Source organism: Thalassophryne amazonica, chromosome 5 (assembly GCF_902500255.1).
Source record: "Thalassophryne amazonica chromosome 5, fThaAma1.1, whole genome shotgun sequence".
In the NCBI taxonomy this organism is placed as follows: domain Eukaryota; kingdom Metazoa; phylum Chordata; class Actinopteri; order Batrachoidiformes; family Batrachoididae; genus Thalassophryne; species Thalassophryne amazonica.
Genome location: NC_047107.1, coordinates 45,987,803 through 46,009,157, shown reverse-complemented (window position 1 = coordinate 46,009,157; position 21,355 = coordinate 45,987,803). Strand labels below are relative to the sequence as shown.

The 21,355-nt window shown below is 40.9% G+C and overlaps 1 protein-coding gene across 1 annotated transcript in view; it reads right to left on the bottom strand.

Moving 5' to 3' along the window:
* The window catches only part of LOC117510400 (EGF-like repeat and discoidin I-like domain-containing protein 3), a 581,009-nt gene that overhangs the window by 302,355 nt on the left and 257,299 nt on the right, over positions 1–21,355 (bottom strand). Inside the window, 1 exon segment of the mRNA XM_034170099.1 lies at positions 18,348–18,476. Within this exon segment, the coding sequence (XP_034025990.1) occupies positions 18,348–18,476 (129 nt within the window).

Here is a 21,355-nt window from a genome sequence, read left to right as displayed (position 1 = left end):
CGCAGTTAACCAGGCTGGGGTGTGCTCCCAATGCGGGTGTTCAACGGGTGGAGAAGATGCTCGGAGAAGCCGTGACACCTTTGCCTTCCGCCTGACAAATAGACTACTGTTGAATATTTAAGCGTTGAGTTGTACTGTTTCGCTGTCCTGATACAAACACATCCTGCCCACAGCTGTGATGTGAAGTGAGATTTGTACAACAAATTCACAGCATAAGCAGTGGTACTTTTGAAGAATTTCCACAATGTAACAATCTGAAGTGAATACGACCATATTATAGTGTATCAACCAAAACCACATCTACATTAAGAGGTGCATTCATTTTTTTCAAAGCATAGATATTAAAATACTGTGAGCAAATCCATTAGGGCAGCTGTCTGTATGTAGCTACCAGTCTATCTGTCTGTCTATCTTTAAGTTATGAAGCTATTACTCTGTCATAAAACCAGTATAAACCCCTTTCTGAATCGTGTGGACTCTCCAACTGCAAGCTAAGTTGAAAATCTATTGTCAAACTGATGATTGATATATTAAATATATACACTGGTTGATACCTTATAACTACAAATGTAGCACAACTGTCATAAACCCAGCATGAACCCAGCATAACAGCCATTGTACACAGTGTGGAGTCAAGCACAAATTAAATTGAAATTGACTTGGCAAACCAGTGGTTTATACATTAAATATGTAGGGTTCCAGAGGGTGGGCTTGCATTTTGAAGGTCAAACCTCCAGCATTTTGTTAATGTTAAAGCTGTATTAACTAGAGCAATGTGACTTCAAGAGGGAAATCAATATTCCATTCAAGGCACCCTGTTATCTGGACAAACCAATCCAATCAATGTTTGTTCAAAGGACAATGGACCAAAAGGTGGATTTGCATGTTGATTTGGCATAGGTTTTACACCGGATGCCCTTCCTGACACAACTCCACATTACATGGAGATTGGACAGGGGTGGGTTTTGAACCAGAAATCTTCTGCACAGAAAACAAACACACTTAACCACTTGGACACCAACCCTGCCATGGACCTTCTAATCATTGTACAGAGGCTTTCCATTTATATAGTTTCAAATACCTATATACTGCTATGTACAAGTTACCATTTACAAACTGTATAGTGATTAACCACTGCACTAAATTTTTTATCAGCCCTCATTTGATTTTTTTATTTTATAAATGATTTGTTGTTGTTGGCCATTAGTGTAATAAATAGGTGCAGCTGTGTTTTGTGTGTGAGTCGATATTCTGTTCTTTTTTTCGGGGGGGCTTTTCATTCATTTGTAATTCCAGAACTGAGACCACAAAAATAAAACAAATTTCCTTTTCATGATTTCTCCAGTGACTGTCTTAATTTTAAGTCAGGTCAAGTCAGGTCTGGGAGCATGCACATCACGGCATCGGCACGCTGTGGACCCACCTTGGATCCTGGTTATTTCAAAGGATTCAAAAGGATATGCACAAAAGAACATGTTCCCTGCACAATGAAATGTGTCTACTGCATTTAACCCATCCTAATTGCCAGTTAGGAGCAGAAGTTGCCATTAGGCGCCTGGGGACCAGCTCCAGATGTACATCCCTGCCTTGGTCAACAGCAGGGCTGAGCAAACCAAGACCGACCCATAACAAACGACACACAACACACATAGGCCAGCCCGGTACATAAACACATATTAAAAAAGCACACACGAGGGAAAAAGGAGAGAAAAAAAACCCTCATAGCCGCTGCGTTACAAAGCAGCAATGAGGAAAAAAAACCCCATCAGCACAGAAAAACAATAATCACACAGACAAACAAAGACACAGGACAACAACCGAGATTTGAAGGTCCAGTTTATCAGAACACTCCGGAGACACACTCAACACTCAACGGCCTTGTCCGACAATGCTGGAGGGGGAGGGGCTCAGCCCCGAGCAGTCCACTGTCCACAGTCAACGTCAGAGCTGGAGAAGCTGAAGGGAGGGGAATGACCAGAGGAGCGAGGCTTAAGTGTTGATCTTCTTGAGGAGGTTTTTTATCACAGCGGCCTTGGAGTGCAGCTGTGTTTTGGGGAGGCCAAATAAATATCCAGATTAGCAGACGCCTGAAAGATTCCACAGTTCTGAGAACAGAGTGGCTCTCAATGCATCTGAATGTAGAATGTGGTCTTTACAGACGATCAAAGCGGGTTTCCAGAGCTGCAATCCTGCCTGAGATGTTTTCCAGCGTGTGGTTAACACCCACCAACTGCGCAGCCACTGCCTTCCCAATTGAATCAATCATGTAGGGCAGTCTGGATGGCCCAATCAAAGCTGCCTCCACTTTCTTGATTTTCCGGTAAACCAGCGCCATGCCCACTCCACACAGCAGAAAGCCGGTCACCACCAAGCCAAATATATACACATCTTCAACGTCCTCCACAGAAAGCATGTAAAGGCACATGACCTGCCATCTCCTCCACGAGTCCATCATGTAACCCATCACATGCGTCCCGGCAGGACAGGTCAGGTCCTCCGTCCCCGAATGTCTCGTAGAAAAAATAGTGTCAATTGCGTTCAAAGACCACTTTAACGGATCAATTTTTGTCATTTTCCAGAAGAGCAAAGCTGCAGCCTCACAGACAACACGCCACAGAAGCAGGAAAGATAAGGAGGGAGGAAGAAGAGAAAAGTGCGTCCGTCTCAGCCGAGTGCAAGCTGGCAAAAAAAAAAAAAAAAGAGTCACCCAATGCCTGTGTCACCTAACAAAGAGGGCATGCCCGCTTTGGCATACAACTCACAGTGGTGGGTGAGGCGGCTACAACCAGTGATCAATCTCAAGGCAGTTTGATACAGTGGGGTCAAGGACTGTATACAGTTGGTTGAGGCACACCTATACACGACATCACCGTAGATGCAGTTAATGATGCTCAAGGGGTCACAAACATTTTCACTGTTAGCAAATATGACTATTGGGTATTGCCTTACTGCTGTAGATTCAAACAGCAAAAAAATAACAGTACAGGCCAAGATTAAGATCTTACTGAGCATCTTCTGCTGTTGTACTAATGAATGGCAGTCTCTGATGTATGCCAGGTGAATGAACGGCTTGACACAGGGTCGATTATCTTGCAACAAGATGCTGTGGAGACAGCAGGCCTAATGCACCATGTTGCTGACTGCCAATACATGCTCAAATATGGAGCTACTCTGTTAAAAAAAATCCCACACATCCTACATTTAGCCTCAATCAATCACACCCCACTGAAAAGCAAAGATGCTTATCGATCCAAAAGTAAGATGGAATCTGCCTTTCTGGCTAAAGAAAGAAAGAAAAAAGACAGAGTGAGACATTCAACATTAGTCAATGACGACAATTAAACCAAATTAACAGGCCTATCACATTATCCTACCACATAAAGTGGGAACTATTTCCCTACAAACTTTAAAATTCAATATAGCTTGTAGAGCAATCTACTGTTGAATGCTGAGTGAGAACTAAAAATAATCCGAGGAGAGCAGCATGTGTGAAACAGAGTAAAGCTGTAAAAAACAAAGAAACTTATGAACAAGCTTCACAAGTCAGGGATAAGAGAGAGATGTACTGTATCGTCATCTCTTCTGAAAATATTCCACTGTTATTAGGTCATGTCGTCCTTGTCAACCTAAACAACAACAGGACCTGATAATATTCAAGAGTTTAAGTGAGATAATGCAGAGAACTGAAATAAAAAAGAGTTTTGTCCTTGACAGACTAGAAGTATGCCTCCTCAAATGTTTTTCAACCCCATGACTACTGAGGCAATCATTCCCAATCCTGACACTGTGACAGTTCATTACAGCATTTGGCTACATTCCCAAAAAGCATGGTGCTTGTTCTCTTGGCACCACGGGGATTTGACACCACAGGCTTCGAAAGATGAATTGCTGTCTGATAAGGGAAGCAATATGAACAGCAACAGATCTGGCCCATCACCCACCGAAGTCAATAAGGGTCGAGTTAGGGGACAAAGAGTTACCCTGGATAGAAACTCATTTGAAACTGGCAACCAGTTTGGTAATCAGTTCGATAAATCAAAACCAGTTCTGTGTGACATATCATAAAATTAATTTTAATAGTACACACAAAGTTATATTTCAGGTATAAATTAAAATGCAGAGCTGTGAAATGAAAACTGTGAAATCCAAGGAAAATTTGCAGGGGGTCGAGTCGGGTTTTAAGGCCCGCGGGGCCCCAGAAAACAAAATCATTTTGTATCTAATGATACATGTTCAGCATCTCCTGAGAGAAAAAAAAAAATCTCAAAAGAAGTGTATATTAAAGTCATCCTAGACTCAATCTTTAATTTAAACTGTCAATAATGATGTTGAAATAACAGAATATGACGTGGAAGTTTGACCTGGAATGATTTTCCTTTTAATTATAAACCAAATTAAGCATTAACTCACAACAATTAAGCAACATGAAATTCAAGAAGACTGAAAGACTGTTACAGCATTTCAAAAACCACAGCTAAAGCTTGTAGAATATTTTGAAAATCAGGGTAAAATATCAGTAACACACCTGATAGTATAAAGTCACACATTCTTGTGTAAATTCCTGTAAATCCACAGTGTCTTTTTTTTCCCATGAAAAACGTCTACATTAATAAAAACTAATTTACATTCTTGTGTAAATTCATGTAAATTCATGAATGGTCTTTCTCACCGTCTTCTCTCTGTCTGATGTCGCTCTGTGACACAGACAGGCTGCACAATTCTTCTTTTAAAAACTTGAAAGCTCTAAAGTTTGCAATGTCCACATTGTACGTTTAGCTTAAGCGTCTTACACGAGCCACACAGCGTCGCCACAGCGACCAACCAGTCCCGCTTTATGACAACTGTCATAACAGCTACCCTTTGAGTACCATCTTTCCTCGGCGAAGTTCCGCGGATCCGGGGATACAGATTTGTATCTGTAACACACAGATCAGTGTCCGCAGACTTATAAAACTTGCACGATGTCACAAAAAAAGCCATTTTAAAAAGTCAGTGATGATGAGAATTACAGAGTACAACACTAACACCCCCCCCCCCCCCCCCCCCCATGATGAAATCCATGGAATTCCTCGGATCCGCGGAGTTTATATATACATATATATATATATATATATATATATATATATATATACATACATACACACACACACACATACACATTATAATGGCCAAGTGGCCTCGGTGTGGGTGTATGAGTGTGTGTACATGGCTTCGATCATGGAGAAACTGGGGAGACCTGATATTTGCTGTTTGGTTTGCTTATGTATTTTGGGTGAAGGATGAACGCTGCATAAATAAAAAGTTGATAGCACTAATCAATTTGGAGAAATTAGCATAATAGCTAACAACAGTGAATAATGGACGATGTGCTGCAATGTACCATGGGAGTTCGGGGATTTGGGGTTTTAAATATTATTCTGGTTCATGTTAGTTTAACAGTGTTGTTGATTTATTGTGTTTTTGTAGTTCAGCTGGTTTACTCATTTTGGTCAAGTGTCATTTGTGTTACCATGAGTGGATTAAGTGTCATGTTGCTGTTACATGAGTGAAAAGTGTACTGTGGTTGATGTTGTCCGCCACCTTCTCTGTTTGTGGATGTGTAAAAATAAAAGCACCTTCTTGCAGCGGAATGCAGAAAAAACTAAAAGCTATGCGTGCGTGCGTGTAACTTCAATCACAAACAAACTGGTGAGAGCTGGCATTTTCAGTATGGTATGCTTATGTATTTTGGATTAAGGATGAATGCTGCCAAAACTGAACATTGACAGGAACAATGGATGTTAATTATATTCTGGACTCACATGACAATCGAGCAGGGGGTGGTAGCTCATCTTTATATTAAAAGTGTGCGTGAGTGCATGTGATAACAATTGCAAATACATTAAAAATACATGGATGACACAAGAAAGTGAAAATACGAAATTCGACTGTGGTCCGCTTAAAAATTAAACGACAAAATAGAAGTAATAATAAAATAATAATTGTAATAATAATAATAATAATAATAATAATAATAATGTGTGTATATGATAACAAGAACCTAAACAATTTATAAATACATTAAGGCAGTAAATTAACATAAAAAAATATGTAATTATCAGGAAATAAAAGGATCAAGTTCCTCTAAAAACTGTTGAGGTCTATGGTCTAAAGTTCTAAAAACATTCTGGACTCACACGCCACTCAAATGTATTATAGGTAATGCATAATTTATTACCACACTTGAAAAATTCCAGCTACCTACAGTATTTTATAAACACTACACAATCTAGAGCTCATGGATCCCCACGGGCAACATGCTAGTTGTTATTATTATTGACTTACTACTTGTAATATTTCACAATAAAGTAATGCAGTTCGATCCATGTTGGCTTTGAAACCAAGATTGGGTTTTGTCCAATTTTGTTTGAGCCCACTGAATCGAGTGTGCACAGATGACCCTGGCAGAACCGCTGATCTGAATCAACTCAGTTCTGAATTTAGGAGTAATGTATTTATCCTGAAAGGGACTGAAACAAACTAATTAGCATGACCCTCCTGCCAGACGATGTAGAAATCCTCATCGTTCTGAAAAATAATTTGAAGTTATGAACTTAGGTCAGGGGCTGCATGGTGGCTTACTGGTTAGCACTATTGCCTCACAGGAAAAAGGTCATGGGATCGATTCCCACTTGTGGCTTTTCTGTGTGGAGTTTGCATGTTCTCCCCGTGTTTGCGTGGGTTCCATCCATGTGTTTGTTTGTCTGTATGTGGCCCTGCGACAGACTGGTTTCCTGTTCAGGGTGGGCCCCACCTCACACCCTATGACTGCTGGGATAGGCTCCAGCCTCATGTGACACCTAATTGGAGTATGAATTGAAGATTAATGATTGAGTGAACTTAGATCAGCTCTGATCTGGTATACTTGAATTCACTGATTTAGTAGGGAGGTGTGTTTGGCAGAGCTGCTGGCCTTTGCCTCCTGGTTGTCCATCTGGCCATCTGTCATGGTGAACACTGGACCATATTAAATCACTCCTTAGCTGAAAAACTTCAGTCCCTGCATGTTCCGACAATTCTGTGTTGTACTGTTTTATTTGTAAATATGGCCAAAGCAGATGGTCACCCCACCGAGTCTGGTCTGCTTGAGGTTCCCATAATCAAAAAATGCCTGAGAGAGTTTTTCCTTAATACTCTCACCAGTGTGCGTGCTCATAGGAGGGCAGTGCATTATACCTTTGGCCTACCTTTGTTGATATCTGGCGCAATATGAATAAATTTATTGAATTTAAGATACCTTTTATACCTTAATAACAGTTTAGAGAGAACAAGGTGGCCTCCTAATCAGCTCTCATCACTGTCTTGTTTCTTCTTCATCATTGCCTTCTTCTCAACTTCTTCTTGCTTATACTTTCATTTTTGACTCCATGTGTACTTCATGGTGTGCTGCAGGTTGTTGCTCTAAAATTACAAAGTGTTTGGCGCCAAGCTAATTGGATGGGGCCTCATTGTGGGGTGAAGTTACAAACACGTTGTTGCAGTCTCCTAAGCTGTACACGACTAATCACAGAATTTAAACGGATTCTCACAAAACGGTCGCTGCTGGAAACTATATAATGTAATGTAATCAACCATTTTTGATGTCTCTGCCTTCAGCTCGGGGCCCTAGGCAATTATCTAGTTTGCCTACACTGTCACAACATCACTGCACCAGTTGTGCTGGTTGCTGCCCTTGTGTGCAACAATTACATCTTAATTATGTGAACCTGTTTGTAAGTGAGTCGTTACTGTAATGTGAAGTCCAAATGCCACTCACTGACTCATTGATGGCTGCACTAAAGAAAAAAGGCAAATGACTACTTTAAGCTCTTAATGAAGTATGAAATACCTTCAGCTTATCCAAGTTGTCCATGTGCAACATTATTGGAGGCTATGCATTGCAAATCTGTGTGAACACATAGTTCAGTATACAGTGTGTGTTCTGTGTATTTAGGATAACATTCAAAGGTGTGAAATTGGATTTGGCTTCGGTAGAGCAAGGACAGAACAATAGCAAAAAGCAGGGGCATGCCTGCATGCCTTTATACATTTATCTTTACACCATTTTGAACTGTGCCAACCAAACATCTCAATTTATGTTGATTTAAAACATAAAATTATATCTTACATAATGCTGAAGTAATTTTATTACAATGCATACTCTTATAATCCTTTCAGATATTGTGCAGAAAAGCTTCAAAACTTAAATTTCTCAAAAAGAACTGCTGAAAATACATGATGTTGAATTATTCTGAAGCACCTAACATGATTTTAATTGCTGGTGATTATGACTTCAGTAACTAATAAATGTCTTCATGGGTACATTCCAACAACAGGTGGAATGTACTTGTCCGTCCATCCAACAATGGAGTATTCAGAATTACATTTTGACAACATGGATTTATTTATCACCATATTTCTAGTATTGTTGACAGGAAAGGTATTGATATCAGTGCTGTGTTCAAAAGATCGATCCACGATCCGATATCGATTCACGCTCAAAAAATAAGATATCGATCCAAAAATATGTGGATCGATCTTTTCCAGGTGGCTATTAGGGACTATTTTCTTTGACGCGGAAGGAGCAAAATAAAAAGCGGGTGCCGGCTAAATGAAACCGAAACTTAAGAAAGCAAGATGGCAGAAGCTGCAGAGGTAAAATCACCGCCTGGAATGAAAGCTGGTGTTTGGCAATACTTCGGATTCAAACGTTACGAGGACAAAGACGAACTGGACAGAACAAAAGCAGTGTGCAAACTGTGCCAAATAGAGGTAAAATATAGTGGCAATACCACCAATCTCTGCAACCACTTATCCAGGCACCACGCCGCAACAGCTAAACCTGTCGCTAACCAAACAGCACTGGAAAAGGCATTTGGTGTTAAATTTCCCTCGAATTCTAAGCGTGCCTTGAGCATAACTGAGGGTCTCGGAATATTTATTAGTAAAGACCTACGACCCTACAGTGTGGTAGAAAATGCTGGATTCAAACTACTGATCAAGAGACTAGAACCACGCTATGTCCTGCCCAGTCGCAAACATCTGAGCGAAACGATAACTCCACAAATGTATGCGAAATCAAAAGATACCCTTGCACATTCGCTGAAATCTGTCGAGAGAGTGGCACTGACCTGCGACTGCTGGACCTCCAGAAATACCGTGTCTTATCTGACTATTACATGCCATCACATTGACGAGGAATGGAGGCTAGCTTCTAGTGTTCTACAGACCAGAGAAGTTGAAACGAGCCACACTGCAAGTAATCTCGCTGATCTGCTCACCAAAGCCATACAGGAGTGGGGAATCACTGACAAAAAACCCCGCAATTGTTACGGATAATGCAGCCCAACATCGTCGAGAGCGGTGCAATTAATGGGCCATTTTCACATGGGCTGTTTTGCGCATCTCATCAACTTGGCATCCCAAGCAGGACTAAAAACTCCTGCTATCGCACGCTTACTGGGGGGGGTAAGGCGAATTGTGGCGTTTTTTTCACCGAAGCCCCCACTGCGAGCCACACATTAAAGAGAAGCAGCAGCTCCTTCAATTGCCACAACACAAGCTCATTGTGGACGTCACGACCAGGTGGAACAGCTCCCTGGATATGCTGGGACGTTTCCTCGAGCAGCAGCCAGCCATCTCTGCAGCGCTGCTGTCACCTGACGTCCGCAGGAGGGAAAGCGATATATGCACTTTAATGGAGACAGACATCACCACCGCAGAGGACGTGGTGAAATGCCTAGGGCCAATGAAGACGGCCACGCTCGCCATCTCCGAGGAGGCATCTCCAACTATGTCCATTGTTGCACCACTGCAGTTTCAGCTTCTGAGTCAGATGACATGTACTACTGAAGACTCTTCTGTGATTAAGGAGCTCAAAACAGCAGTTCATAACAACTTGAACTCAAGGTATGTTCATTTAACATGGCTGTGTAGTAGTAGCATTGAAATGCATTAGTCTATAGTTTTTTAATATACTTGTCTGATTTTATTCACATTTTCTTACTTAGAATAGAGCAGTGATTTTAGACTGTACAATTCATACTAGTGTGTTTGCATGACTGTTCCATCTGTATGCATTTACTGTAGGCCTACCCTGCTATATACAATGGATGCATGTTTAATCTATCTATCTATCTATCTATCTATCTATCTATCTATCTATCTATCTATCTATCTATCTATCTATCTATCTATCTATCTATCTATCTATCTATCTATCTATCTATCTATCTATCTATCTATCTATCTATCTATCTATCTATCTATCTATCTATCTATCTATCTATCTATCTATCTATCTATCTATCTATCTATCTATTTGTTCCTCTATATAGATATGAAGCCCTGATGGAGACCTTGTGTGTAGCATCATCATTGGATCCACGTTTCAAGACCCTACCATTCCTGTCTGGTGAGGCACGTGATGCTGTCTTCTTGAAATTGACCTCTGAAGCTGCTCATCTGAACCCATCAACTGATGTAAGTTAAGTTTGCAGATTATATAGTGTGCACATTTGAATATATTTAGACTAGTTTTTTTAATTGGGCAGCAAAAGACTGAATTCAGGTTAATTTGTGTATTATTTTGTAATATTTTTCTGCATCAGGAAACTACACCAGAGCAAGAAGACACCTCCCATGGTTCAACTGATGTGGCTGTGCCTGCACCAACTCAACCAAAGAGGCAAAAAGACTCATCTGCTCTGATGGCTTTACTGGGGTCAGCCTACACACCACCAGAAACTCCACTACAAAGGAAAACTACTCCCACTGAAAGGGCTGAGGAAGAGGTCACCACCTACAGGAAAGTACCATCTATTCCTCTTTCTCAAAATCCACTGACATGGTGGCAGGTGCATGCAGGGGATTTTCCTCTTCTGGCAGGCCTAGCAAAGCAGTACCTTTGCATACCTGGGACCAGTGTCCCATCTGAGCGAGTCTTCTCAACCGCTGGAGACATTGTTAGTGCTCAAAGGAGCTGCCTCACTCCACAGCACGTAGACCAGCTCCTTTTTCTCCAGAAAAATTACACAATTCCTGAAGACTAGGACTCTTATCAGTCTCTTGGTGGCACCAACTGTCAAGGTTACACTCAGACTTATCAGTCAAGCATCATTTCTTACACAATTGCTGTGGCTGCTGAACTACTTTTTTTTTTCTTTGTGGTCAGAAACCCTGCCATGGGTATGTTATTCAACTAAAAGAGGGCCACCAAATGTCATGGTTTTGATTTAAATTTCAAATAAAACTTGGATTTTTTTTCATTCCAAAATAATTACTTTAAATTCTTGACTCTTCTCTCTGTGTGTCCCTCTTACACATACACAGATACAATCACAAACACACATGGGGCTGTTTTGTCTATGAGACAGTTTTTATTTTAAAGTGACAATCCAGCAATATGTAAATAGATCGAATCGGATCGAATCGGATCGAATCGTGGATCGAATCGGATCGTGACCTTATGAATCGGAATCGAATCGATCCTGGAAATTCGGATCGATTCCCAGCCCTAATACTGTCACATCCATATGTAGCTGGAATGGACATTTCCAAAATGTTTAGAATTTTGCTTGTGTACAACAACTTGATGCTGAACAGAAAGATCACATTAACTATAAAGGAATTACAGCTGTTTTGACACAGTATCCCATCATTCAAATGCCATAATGTATTGGTCTGACTACAAGATGCTGTTTCTTTTGGGGAGGGAGTAAGGGTTCCTTCCAACACTTCTTAAAAAGACAATAAATGTTCATGTCATACATCCACAACCAAGGTTGGGTAGGATTACTTTGAAAGAATACATGTGGATTACATGTATGTATGTACATACATTTGGATTACTTGTAATCTGATTACTTTGGATTACATTTCAAAGTAATCTTACCCGACCTTGTCCACAGGTATTAAAGGCACTGCGCTGCGGTGGTTTGAATCATATTTATCTAATAGATTACAATTTGTTCATGTAAATGGGGAATCTTCTTCACAGACTAAGGTTAATTATGGAGTTCCACAAGGTTCTGTGCTAGGACCAATTTTATTCACTTTATACATGCTTCCCTTAGACAGTATTATTTGACGGCATTGCTTAAATTTTCATTGTTACGCAGATGATACCCAGCTTTATCTATCCATGAAGCAAGAGGACACACACCAATTAGCTAAACTGCAGGATTGTCTTACAGACATAAAGACATGGATGACCTCTAATTTCCTGCTTTTAAACTCAGATAAAACTGAAGTTATTGTACTTGGCCCCACAAATCTTAGAAACATGGTGTCTAACCAGATCCTTACTCTGGATGGCATTATCCTGACCTCTAGTAATACTGTGAGAAATCTTGGAGTCATTTTTGATCAGGATATGTCATTCAAAGTGCATATTAAACAAATATGTAGGACTGCTTTTTTGCATTTACGCAATATCTCTAAAATTAGAAAGGTCTTGTCTCAGAGTGATGCTGAAAAACTAATTCATGCATTTATTTCCTCTAGGCTGGACTATTGTAATTCATTATTATCAGGTTGTCCTAAAAGTTCCCTGAAAAGCCTTCAGTTAATTCAAAATGCTGCAGCTAGAGTACTAACGGGGACTAGAAGGAGAGAGCATATCTCACCCATATTGGCCTCTCTTCATTGGCTTCCTGTTAATTCTAGAATAGAATTTAAAATTCTTCTTCTTACTTATAAGGTTTTGAATAATCAGGTCCCATCTTATCTTAGGGACCTCATAGTACCATATCACCCCAATAGAGCGCTTCGCTCTCAGACTGCAGGCTTACTTGTAGTTCCTAGGGTTTGTAAGAGTAGAATGGGAGGCAGAGCCTTCAGCTTTCAGGCTCCTCTCCTGTGGAACCAGCTCCCAATTCAGTTCAGGGAGACAGACACCCTCTCTACTTTTAAGATTAGACTTAAAACTTTCCTTTTTGCTAAAGCTTATAGTTAGGGCTGGATCAGGTGACCCTGAACCATCCCTTAGTTATGCTGCTATAGACTTAGACTGCTGGGGGGGTTCCCATGATGCACTGAGTGTTTCTTTCTCTTTTTGCTCTGTATGCACCACTCTGCATTTAATCATTAGTGATTGATCTCTGCTCCCCTCCACAGCATGTCTTTTTCCTGGTTCTCTCCCTCAGCCCCAACCAGTCCCAGCAGAAGACTGCCCCTCCCTCAGCCTGGTTCTGCTGGAGGTTTCTTCCTGTTAAAAGGGAGTTTTTCCTTCCCACTGTCGCCAAGTGCTTGCTCACAGGGGGTAGTTTTGACCATTGGGCTTTTTACGTAATTATTGTATGGCCTTGCCTTACAATATAAAGCGCCTTGGGGCAACTGTTTGTTGTGATTTGGCGCTATATAAATAAAATTGATTGATTGATTGATTGTCCACAACAATACATCTGAAATGCATGTGACCCTTTTCATAACAGATGAATGTTATGTTATTTGGTACAATTTACACTTACGACGCAGAAAGGAGTGACTGCATCTCAGCACCACCGTCATTTATCTCAATAACTTTTAACAAGTTCACCGCTAGAACCAGCAGGTAACACTCAATGACACAATAAATCACAATGATTTACAATTATTTACAGTACTCCCAAGAGTACTCGCTTTCCTGTTCCAACTCCAGAGTGGCATTCTGTCATCACTGCTGTGTTGGCTATGTTGACATGCAGGCAAAGCACCTCCTGTAGTCACCCAGCAATTATTATTATTTTTTTTAAGAGAAACAGATTTTTTTTTAAATAACTAACAGAATCACACAATGCCATGCAGCTTTTAGTTCCATCTTGGTCTGGGAAAACGTGGAAGCACACTTTCTCCATGTTCAGTAGCCATACACTTTTCATTAGATTCCACAACCAGGACTGTTGTTTCTATTTGTTTCTAACCACCAAGACAGATCAAGATTTTTTTAAAAGTCTTTTAAAATCTCCATGTTGCATTCCTCGTCCCTTGAATATCTGAGGACCTTTTATGCATTTACGCTTCTGAAACATCTTCAGAGTACAACACTTCCATCATTACAATAAATGGTGAGCATGGGCAAAATATACTATTTCTGAAGAATTGACTGATGACATGAAAACATGACATGAATATCTGAGGAGCCATGTATGCTATTTTGTAGTTTTGAATGCACACTAGTTGCAGTAAAACACTGCTTTACTGTTATTCTGTTATTCAGTGTGCATGTACTGTTATTCTACAGTGGGCCTACTGTAACATACAACAGCTGATTACTGTAAACAGATTGCATTACTGTCCCACTGTTAAATTACAGCAAGTAGCTGTGGTTGTCAGACTAATTCTGCAAAAAAAAAAAAAAAAAAAAAGAAATCATTGGGCTTCTAAAATTTTGCTTGGAGTCACCACCACAGGAGATTTGGAACCCACATGTTGACACATTTTTCTAACTCAAGTCCAGCTTTACAATGACAACAGGACATAGGCATCACTGAACCAGAAATATTCTGTTTGGGAGGCAAATGTACAAACTGCATGTGCCATTGTGCACTGAGCAATTTGGACAGATGAACCCATTAGTTGTCGCCTAAAGATATAGCCTACTCAATTCTAAAGACATGATATTTTTAAAGCTCTTTATAGTAATACACGATCTACAAATACAGTAAAATTGTGTTAATATGAAGAGTGAAGAAATATGCCTGTTTAGAATTGAATCATTTCCAAATATATTAACATTTATGAGGTGTTAGCTTGCCAATGTAATTAAAATACTTTTAATTTAGTGTTGCTGCCTATGGCAATACCAGTACTTGCTGTGACTTCAAAACAGCAGCCACTGCTAAGAAAACAGTGATTGACAAGAAAAAGTTTTAAAATGTCAGAACAGTTTGGTTTAACTACTTGTCGTGTTACTATCTAATAAAACAGCTCGCTGCTATTTGCTGTTTAAATTGTATCTTTGCTCTGCTGCTGTAATCATTATAATTTTGTTTTTTTGAAGAGGTATATTGCTTGCACTGTTTTCAGCTTGACTTTCTGCTTGTCAGATATGTCTGTTTTTGCAAATACGAGGTCTGTCCATAAAGTATAGGTCCTTTTTATTTTTTTCAAAAACTATATGGATTTCATTCATATGTTTGTACGTCAGACATGCTTGAACCCTCGTGCGCATGCGTGAGTTTTGCCACGCCTATCGGTGATGTCATTCGCCTGTGAGCACGCCTTGGGAAGGACTGGTCCCGCCCCTCGTTGGAATTCCTTTGTCTGAGAAGTTGCTGAGAGACTGGTGCTTTGTTTGATCAAAATTTTTTCATAACCTGTGAGGCACATCGAAGTGGACACAGTTCGAAAAATTCAGCTCGTTTTCGGTGAAAATTTTAATGGCTGATGAGAGATTTTGAAGTGGTTCTGTCGCTTTAAGGACTTCCCACGGAGCGGGACGTCGCGCAGCGCTCCCAGGTATCAGCGTCAGCCTGTTTCAAGCTGAAAACCTCCACATTTAAGCCTCTGTTGATTCAGGATGTCGTGAGAGAACAGAGAAGTTTCAGAAGAAGTCAGTTTCAGCATTTTATCCGGATATTCCACTGTTAAAGGAGATTTTTTTAATGAAAGACATGCAGGCAGATTTGCACGTCGGCTTGCAGCCGCCGCAATGCGCAGCCACAGGAAAAACACCTCCCTGTTGATAACCATTTGTAAAATCCAGGCGGCTTTTGATGGCTTTCAGTGGAGTGAGTATCTGAGAAATTGTTTAACAGTTGGGCATGTTCCAACTTGTCCTTAAGGCTTCCAACGGAGGTGTTTTTCCTGTTGCGCTGCGCTGCGCCGGTTGCAAGCCGACGTGCGAATCCGCCCGAACGTCTTTCATTAAAAAAATCTCCTTTAACAGTGGAATATCCGGATAAAATGCTGAAACTGACTTCTTCTGAAACTTCTCTGTTCTCTCACGACGTCCCAGGTCAACAGAGGCTTAAATGTGGAGGTTTTCAGCTTGAAACAGGCTGACGACGGCGCCTGGGAGCGCTGCGTGACGTCCCGCTCTGTGGGAAGTCCTTAAAGCGACAGAATCACTTCAAAATCTCTCATCAGCCGTTAAAATTTTCACCGAAAACCACCTGAATTTTTCGAATCGTGTCCACTTCGATGTGCCTCACAGGTTTTGAAAAGATTTTGATCAAACAAAGCGCCAGTCTGTCAGCAACTTCTCAGACAAAGGCATTCCAACGAGGGGGCTGGACCACACCTCCCACAAGGCGTGCTCACAGGCGAATGATGTCACCGACAGGCGTGGAAAAACTCATGCATGCGCACGAGGGTTCAAGCATGTCTGACGTACAAATATATAAATTAAATCCATATAGTTTTTGAAAAAAATAAAAAGGACCTATACTTTATGGACAGCCCTCGTATAAGCATGTCTGGTTATTTTGTGGCTCCTAAAAAAAATGAGCTTTTTTATGCAAATCACCGGTAATCATTTTGGCATGAAATTAGATTGAATTTTCTGCTTTAGACACCCTTTTATTACAAATGCAACCAAAAAACAGCAACTGCAATGACTGTAGTCAAGACCAGTGTTGCCACAGTTACTTTGAAAAAGTAATCCAATTACTGATTACGCCTTGAAAAAGTAACTTAGTTACTTTACTGATTACTCAATTGTAAAAGTAACTAAGTTAGATTACTAGTTACTTTTTTAGTTACTTTCCCCAGCTGCCGACAACAACCCTCTGCCACCTCAACATGACAATGATACTTGTTTTGCCAAAACTCACTTTATAGTCACCCTTTCTTGACTTCAATGAAAATAAATACTTGTTTTATAAAAAGCAAAATAAAGACCTCTTTCTTGACCTCATATTTAACTGTTGACAGCACTGTAACTGTAAAACTTGCACTTTCTAACCTACATTGTTTATAAATGTAACTATTAAATTCTTTCTAACGTTTTTCTAACATTTAAATTCTGTCTAATCATTTTATTTGTCAAAATTATTATTATTATAAGTAGTATTAGTAGTTGTAGTAAAAAGGCTTCAAAACTAGACCTTTAAACTAGGGGTGTTGTGGGGGGGGCACATCTTTGCCCCATGCCCCCATTCCATCGGGATTCGCCCCTGCTTTGGCGTTTGTGCACAAAGAATGGATAACATTTATTTATGCAGAAAACATTACCAGATTTATAGGTAAGAAAGTTTTATTGCGTTTTTACATCATGTGGTCCTCAGAAAGAGAGTTTAGGTGCATTTGAGTGGAAAATAGTGTTAGTTGTTGATGCATCGCGGAGGATCAGCTGTTTTTAATGAACAGATACGGAGCAACTCAGCTCAGAATTCTAAATAAAGGAGAAAAAAGCATAAAAATGTCTTTGTAAAGCTCAGTGCAGGTGTGCTGTTGTCACCGTGCTTTAAGAGGTGACGATGAGTCATAGCTGCTGCAGAAAACCGCGGATGAAAAGTTCACAGCTCGCTGAAAGTGGGCAGTTCAGTCAAACCCCGACCTCCTGCCCACGGACCAGGTTTAATGCTGCTATCGACCCACAATGCAAAAACAATAGTAACGCACAGTGACTTGCAGAAGTAACTTTAATCTGATTACTGATTTGGAAAGATTAACACGTTAGATTACTCGTTACTAAAAAAAGTGGTTAGATTAGAGTAACGCGTTACTGGCATCACTGGTCAAGACATAATAAATTTCCACTAAATACTAAAATTTTGTCTTCCATTTTTATGTACATTTTCCAGACAAAAATATTCAAAGTTTTGCATCATTAACAACAGATCACTGGGTAACAGCTAATGCAATTACCCAGTATTATCTACCTAGTATTATCTGCTCTTATAGACATACATAAATAAATAAATAGCTGCTTGCACAACTGACTGATCATCACCACTTAGAGTTTAAAGCAAGAACTAAAATTGTAGCAGGAGTAAGCAGAGTACTCCTCGGCTAACATAAGGAATTATGTCATAGGCAGCAAAAAGCGTCTGACACTAACCTTTATTAAAAGCGTGCTCAACAAAAGAAAGCACGTTCAGCATTTCTTTTCTCTACCAAACTCAGTATCTTTTTGCTGAACTCATCCTTTCAACAGTGATTTACTTTTCCTGTCATATTTATTAGCTACTCAAGCTCATTATTTGTCCTGTGAAATATTCCCAATTTTGTGGAAATTGTTAATAATAAAAAAAAAAAAGCTGAGTGAGTCAAACCACCCTGACATCTCCTTGATTTAACACTTTCATTCAGGAGACTTAGAGTGGGCCAGTGTTGCACAGAAGTAGTGGTAAAGACAAAACCTACAAAAAAAATTAGAAAGAAAGTGATATAATGGTCCAACTTACTGTGCTGGCAGTGGACGCCGATGAAGCCTGGTGGACACTTACAGGCATAACCAGTGAAGGTATCGCCCCTGTACGTCTCACTGATCTCACATGTTCCTCTGTTGTGACAAGGGTTGGGATGGCAAGGGCCTGAGAGGAAAAGAAGAAATACTGTAAAACACAGTTATTAAGTTTTATGCTTTTAAGTCACCCCCAAGAATTTGATAATGGTCTACACCTTCCTTCTTATGAATACAAATAATGTTAGAACAAAGGTATACACACGTTTCTGCTGTGTCCTCTATTGGAATACAGCAAAACATTAAAATTTATTGAGCCAGTCTTACTAAGGACGTTTAATGTGAATCAAGTCAAGCCACCTTTTGTGGCATGAGGGTTTTCTGTTCAAAGTGATTGCCTATGCCAGGTTGTTTGCACAGAGTGAGATCTCAGCTACACCTCAGGGGAATTCCTTCATACTTTTATGTTGTCAGCACCAAACCCTGTGTTGATGTCCATCATGTCAAAACTTGGATAAATGGCACCCTGCTGATTTTATGGAGATAAAACTGGGTGTTTTTCATCTCTTTGGCCAAGATATTACAAATCATTTGGTGGATCATCTTCAAATTTAGTGTAATGTTTGTGTTATGCCCAGGTAACAATTTAACATTTTAATACCATTACAAGAATGTTTCTGTGTAGGCTCTCAGTTGTCCAGGTGGTTTCCATAGTAGAGAAGCTTGAATCTTCGACTGGACTGGGTTGCTTGACGTAAGCAAGTTTCGCTTCAAATCACAGAAGCTTCCTCAGCTAAAATTCTTGCTCTGGTAGTCTGACTTCTGTCTTGACTCTTGTAGAGAAGAATAAACCAGAAGCCAACAAAAGCTGGAGTTTTTAACCTAACCAGACCCCTCCTACCGAGAGGCCGACTGCTATAGGCTAGTGACTAAACAATAGCTCTAATTAGCACCTATTGTGCACTCTCCTAATGATGGGATGGAAGCCTCCCCTGATGGCTCCCTTGATGACTCTCCTGATGACATAACTGACTCATTACCATGAACAAAAGACTGAAACTGCTTTGACCTGAGTACCCCATTGTAAACAGGGGACAAAGCGTGTCTGAGACCCGCCCCCCGGTTAAGGCTGGGTTTCAACTGTTTTACAAAGAATGCTTCCTTGACACCTCTCTCAAACCATTTTAACTTCCTTGTCCTCAAACGTGTGGTTAGTGTCTTTCAGATGGAGATGAACTGCAGACTGAGGTCCACTGGCGACCTCTCTGCGGTGCTGGTATAGCCTCTTGTTTAAAGGTTGCTTAGTCTCACCTATGTAGTGTTCATTACAGTTTTCCTGACATCTGATATAATACACTACATTGCTCTGTTTGTAACTAGGGATCCTGTCCTTAGGGTGAACTAATTTCTGTCTCAAGGTGTTAACTGGTTTAAAGTAAACTGGGATTTTGTGCTGTCTGAAGATCCTCTGTAGTTTTTCCCCTACTCCTGCTAAATAAGGGAGAGACACTCCTCTTCTTCTTGTCTCCGTCTCCTGTCTATCTGGTCTCTTTGTTTTCTGGGACTTCCACACTTTGTCCAGGGACCATCGTGGGTACCCACATACTGTGAGGGCTTTCCGTACAAGTTGTTGTTCTTTAGCCCTTCCCTCTGCAGTTGTGGGTACCTGTAGGGCTCTGTGTTGAAGAGTCCTGATCACCCCGAGCTTGTGTTCAAGGGGGTGGTTTGAGCCAAAGAGCAGATATTGGTCAGTGTGAGTGGGTTTTCTGTAAACCTCTGTCTGGAGCTGCTTGTTCTCTCCAATCATAACATCACAGTCCAAGAAGGCTAAATGGCTGTTTCTGGCATCCTCACGTGTGAACTTGATATTGGAATCCACCGAATTGATATGTTCTGTAAAGTCCTTGACCTCCTGTTGCTTGATTTTAACCCATGTGTCATCGACATATCTGAACCAGTGACTGGGAGCGATGCCTGTGAACGATGTCAAGACTGTCTTCTCCACTCGCTCCATGTACAGATTGGCCACAATGGGGGATACCGGAGACTCCATCGCACAACCATGGATCTGCCTGTAGTAATTCCCCCTAAACAGGTGGTGTTAAGACAGATCTCCAAGAGTTGGCAGATGTGGTCTGGTGTGAGTTTGGTCCTTTCAGGTAGAGACACATCCTCCAGCAGTCTCTGCCTCACAGCTGAGATGGCCTCAGCGGTGGGGATGCAGGTGAACAACGAAGTCACATCAAATGACACCATAGTTTCATCTGCCTCCAGCTGCAGGTCCTTGATCTTGTTCACAAAATCTTGTGTGTTCTCCACATGGTGGTCTGAGTTACCCACTAGAGGAGCCAAAATCCACTTGAGGTGCTTGGCCAAATTGTATGTGATGGAATCTGTGCTACATACAATAGGCCTGAGTGGCAAGTCCTATTTGTGGATTTTGGGCAGTCCATAGATGCATGGAGTGGTGTCCCCCGGGTACAGTCTGTAGTATGTCTGCCTGTCGATGAGTCCCTCTTTCTCCAGGTTTTGGAGGTAGCTAATTATTTTCTTCTTATAGCCACTCGTGGGGTCTCTCTTCAGACGTTCATATGTATTGGAGTCACTGAGCAAGTTGTTGATCTTGGCCTCGTAGTCCGATGTGTTCAGGACCACTGTGCATCTGCCTTTATCCGCTGGCAGGATAAGGATGCTTTGGTCCTTCTGCAGTGCTGCCAAAGCTTTCTGTTCTTCTCCTGTGATGTTGGACGGAGGAGGCTTAGCACTGTTAAGCAGCCTTTACCTGGGGGGCGGGTCTCAGACACGCTTTGTCCCCTGTTTACAATGGGGTACTCAGGTCAAAGCAGTTTCAGTCTTTTGTTCATGGTAATGAGTCATTTACGTCATCAGGAGAGTTGTCAAGGGAGCCATCAGGGGAGGCTTCCATCCCATCATTAGGAGAGTGCACAATAGGTGCTAATTAGAGCTATTGTTTAGTCACTAGCCTATAGCAGTCGGCCTCTCGGTAGG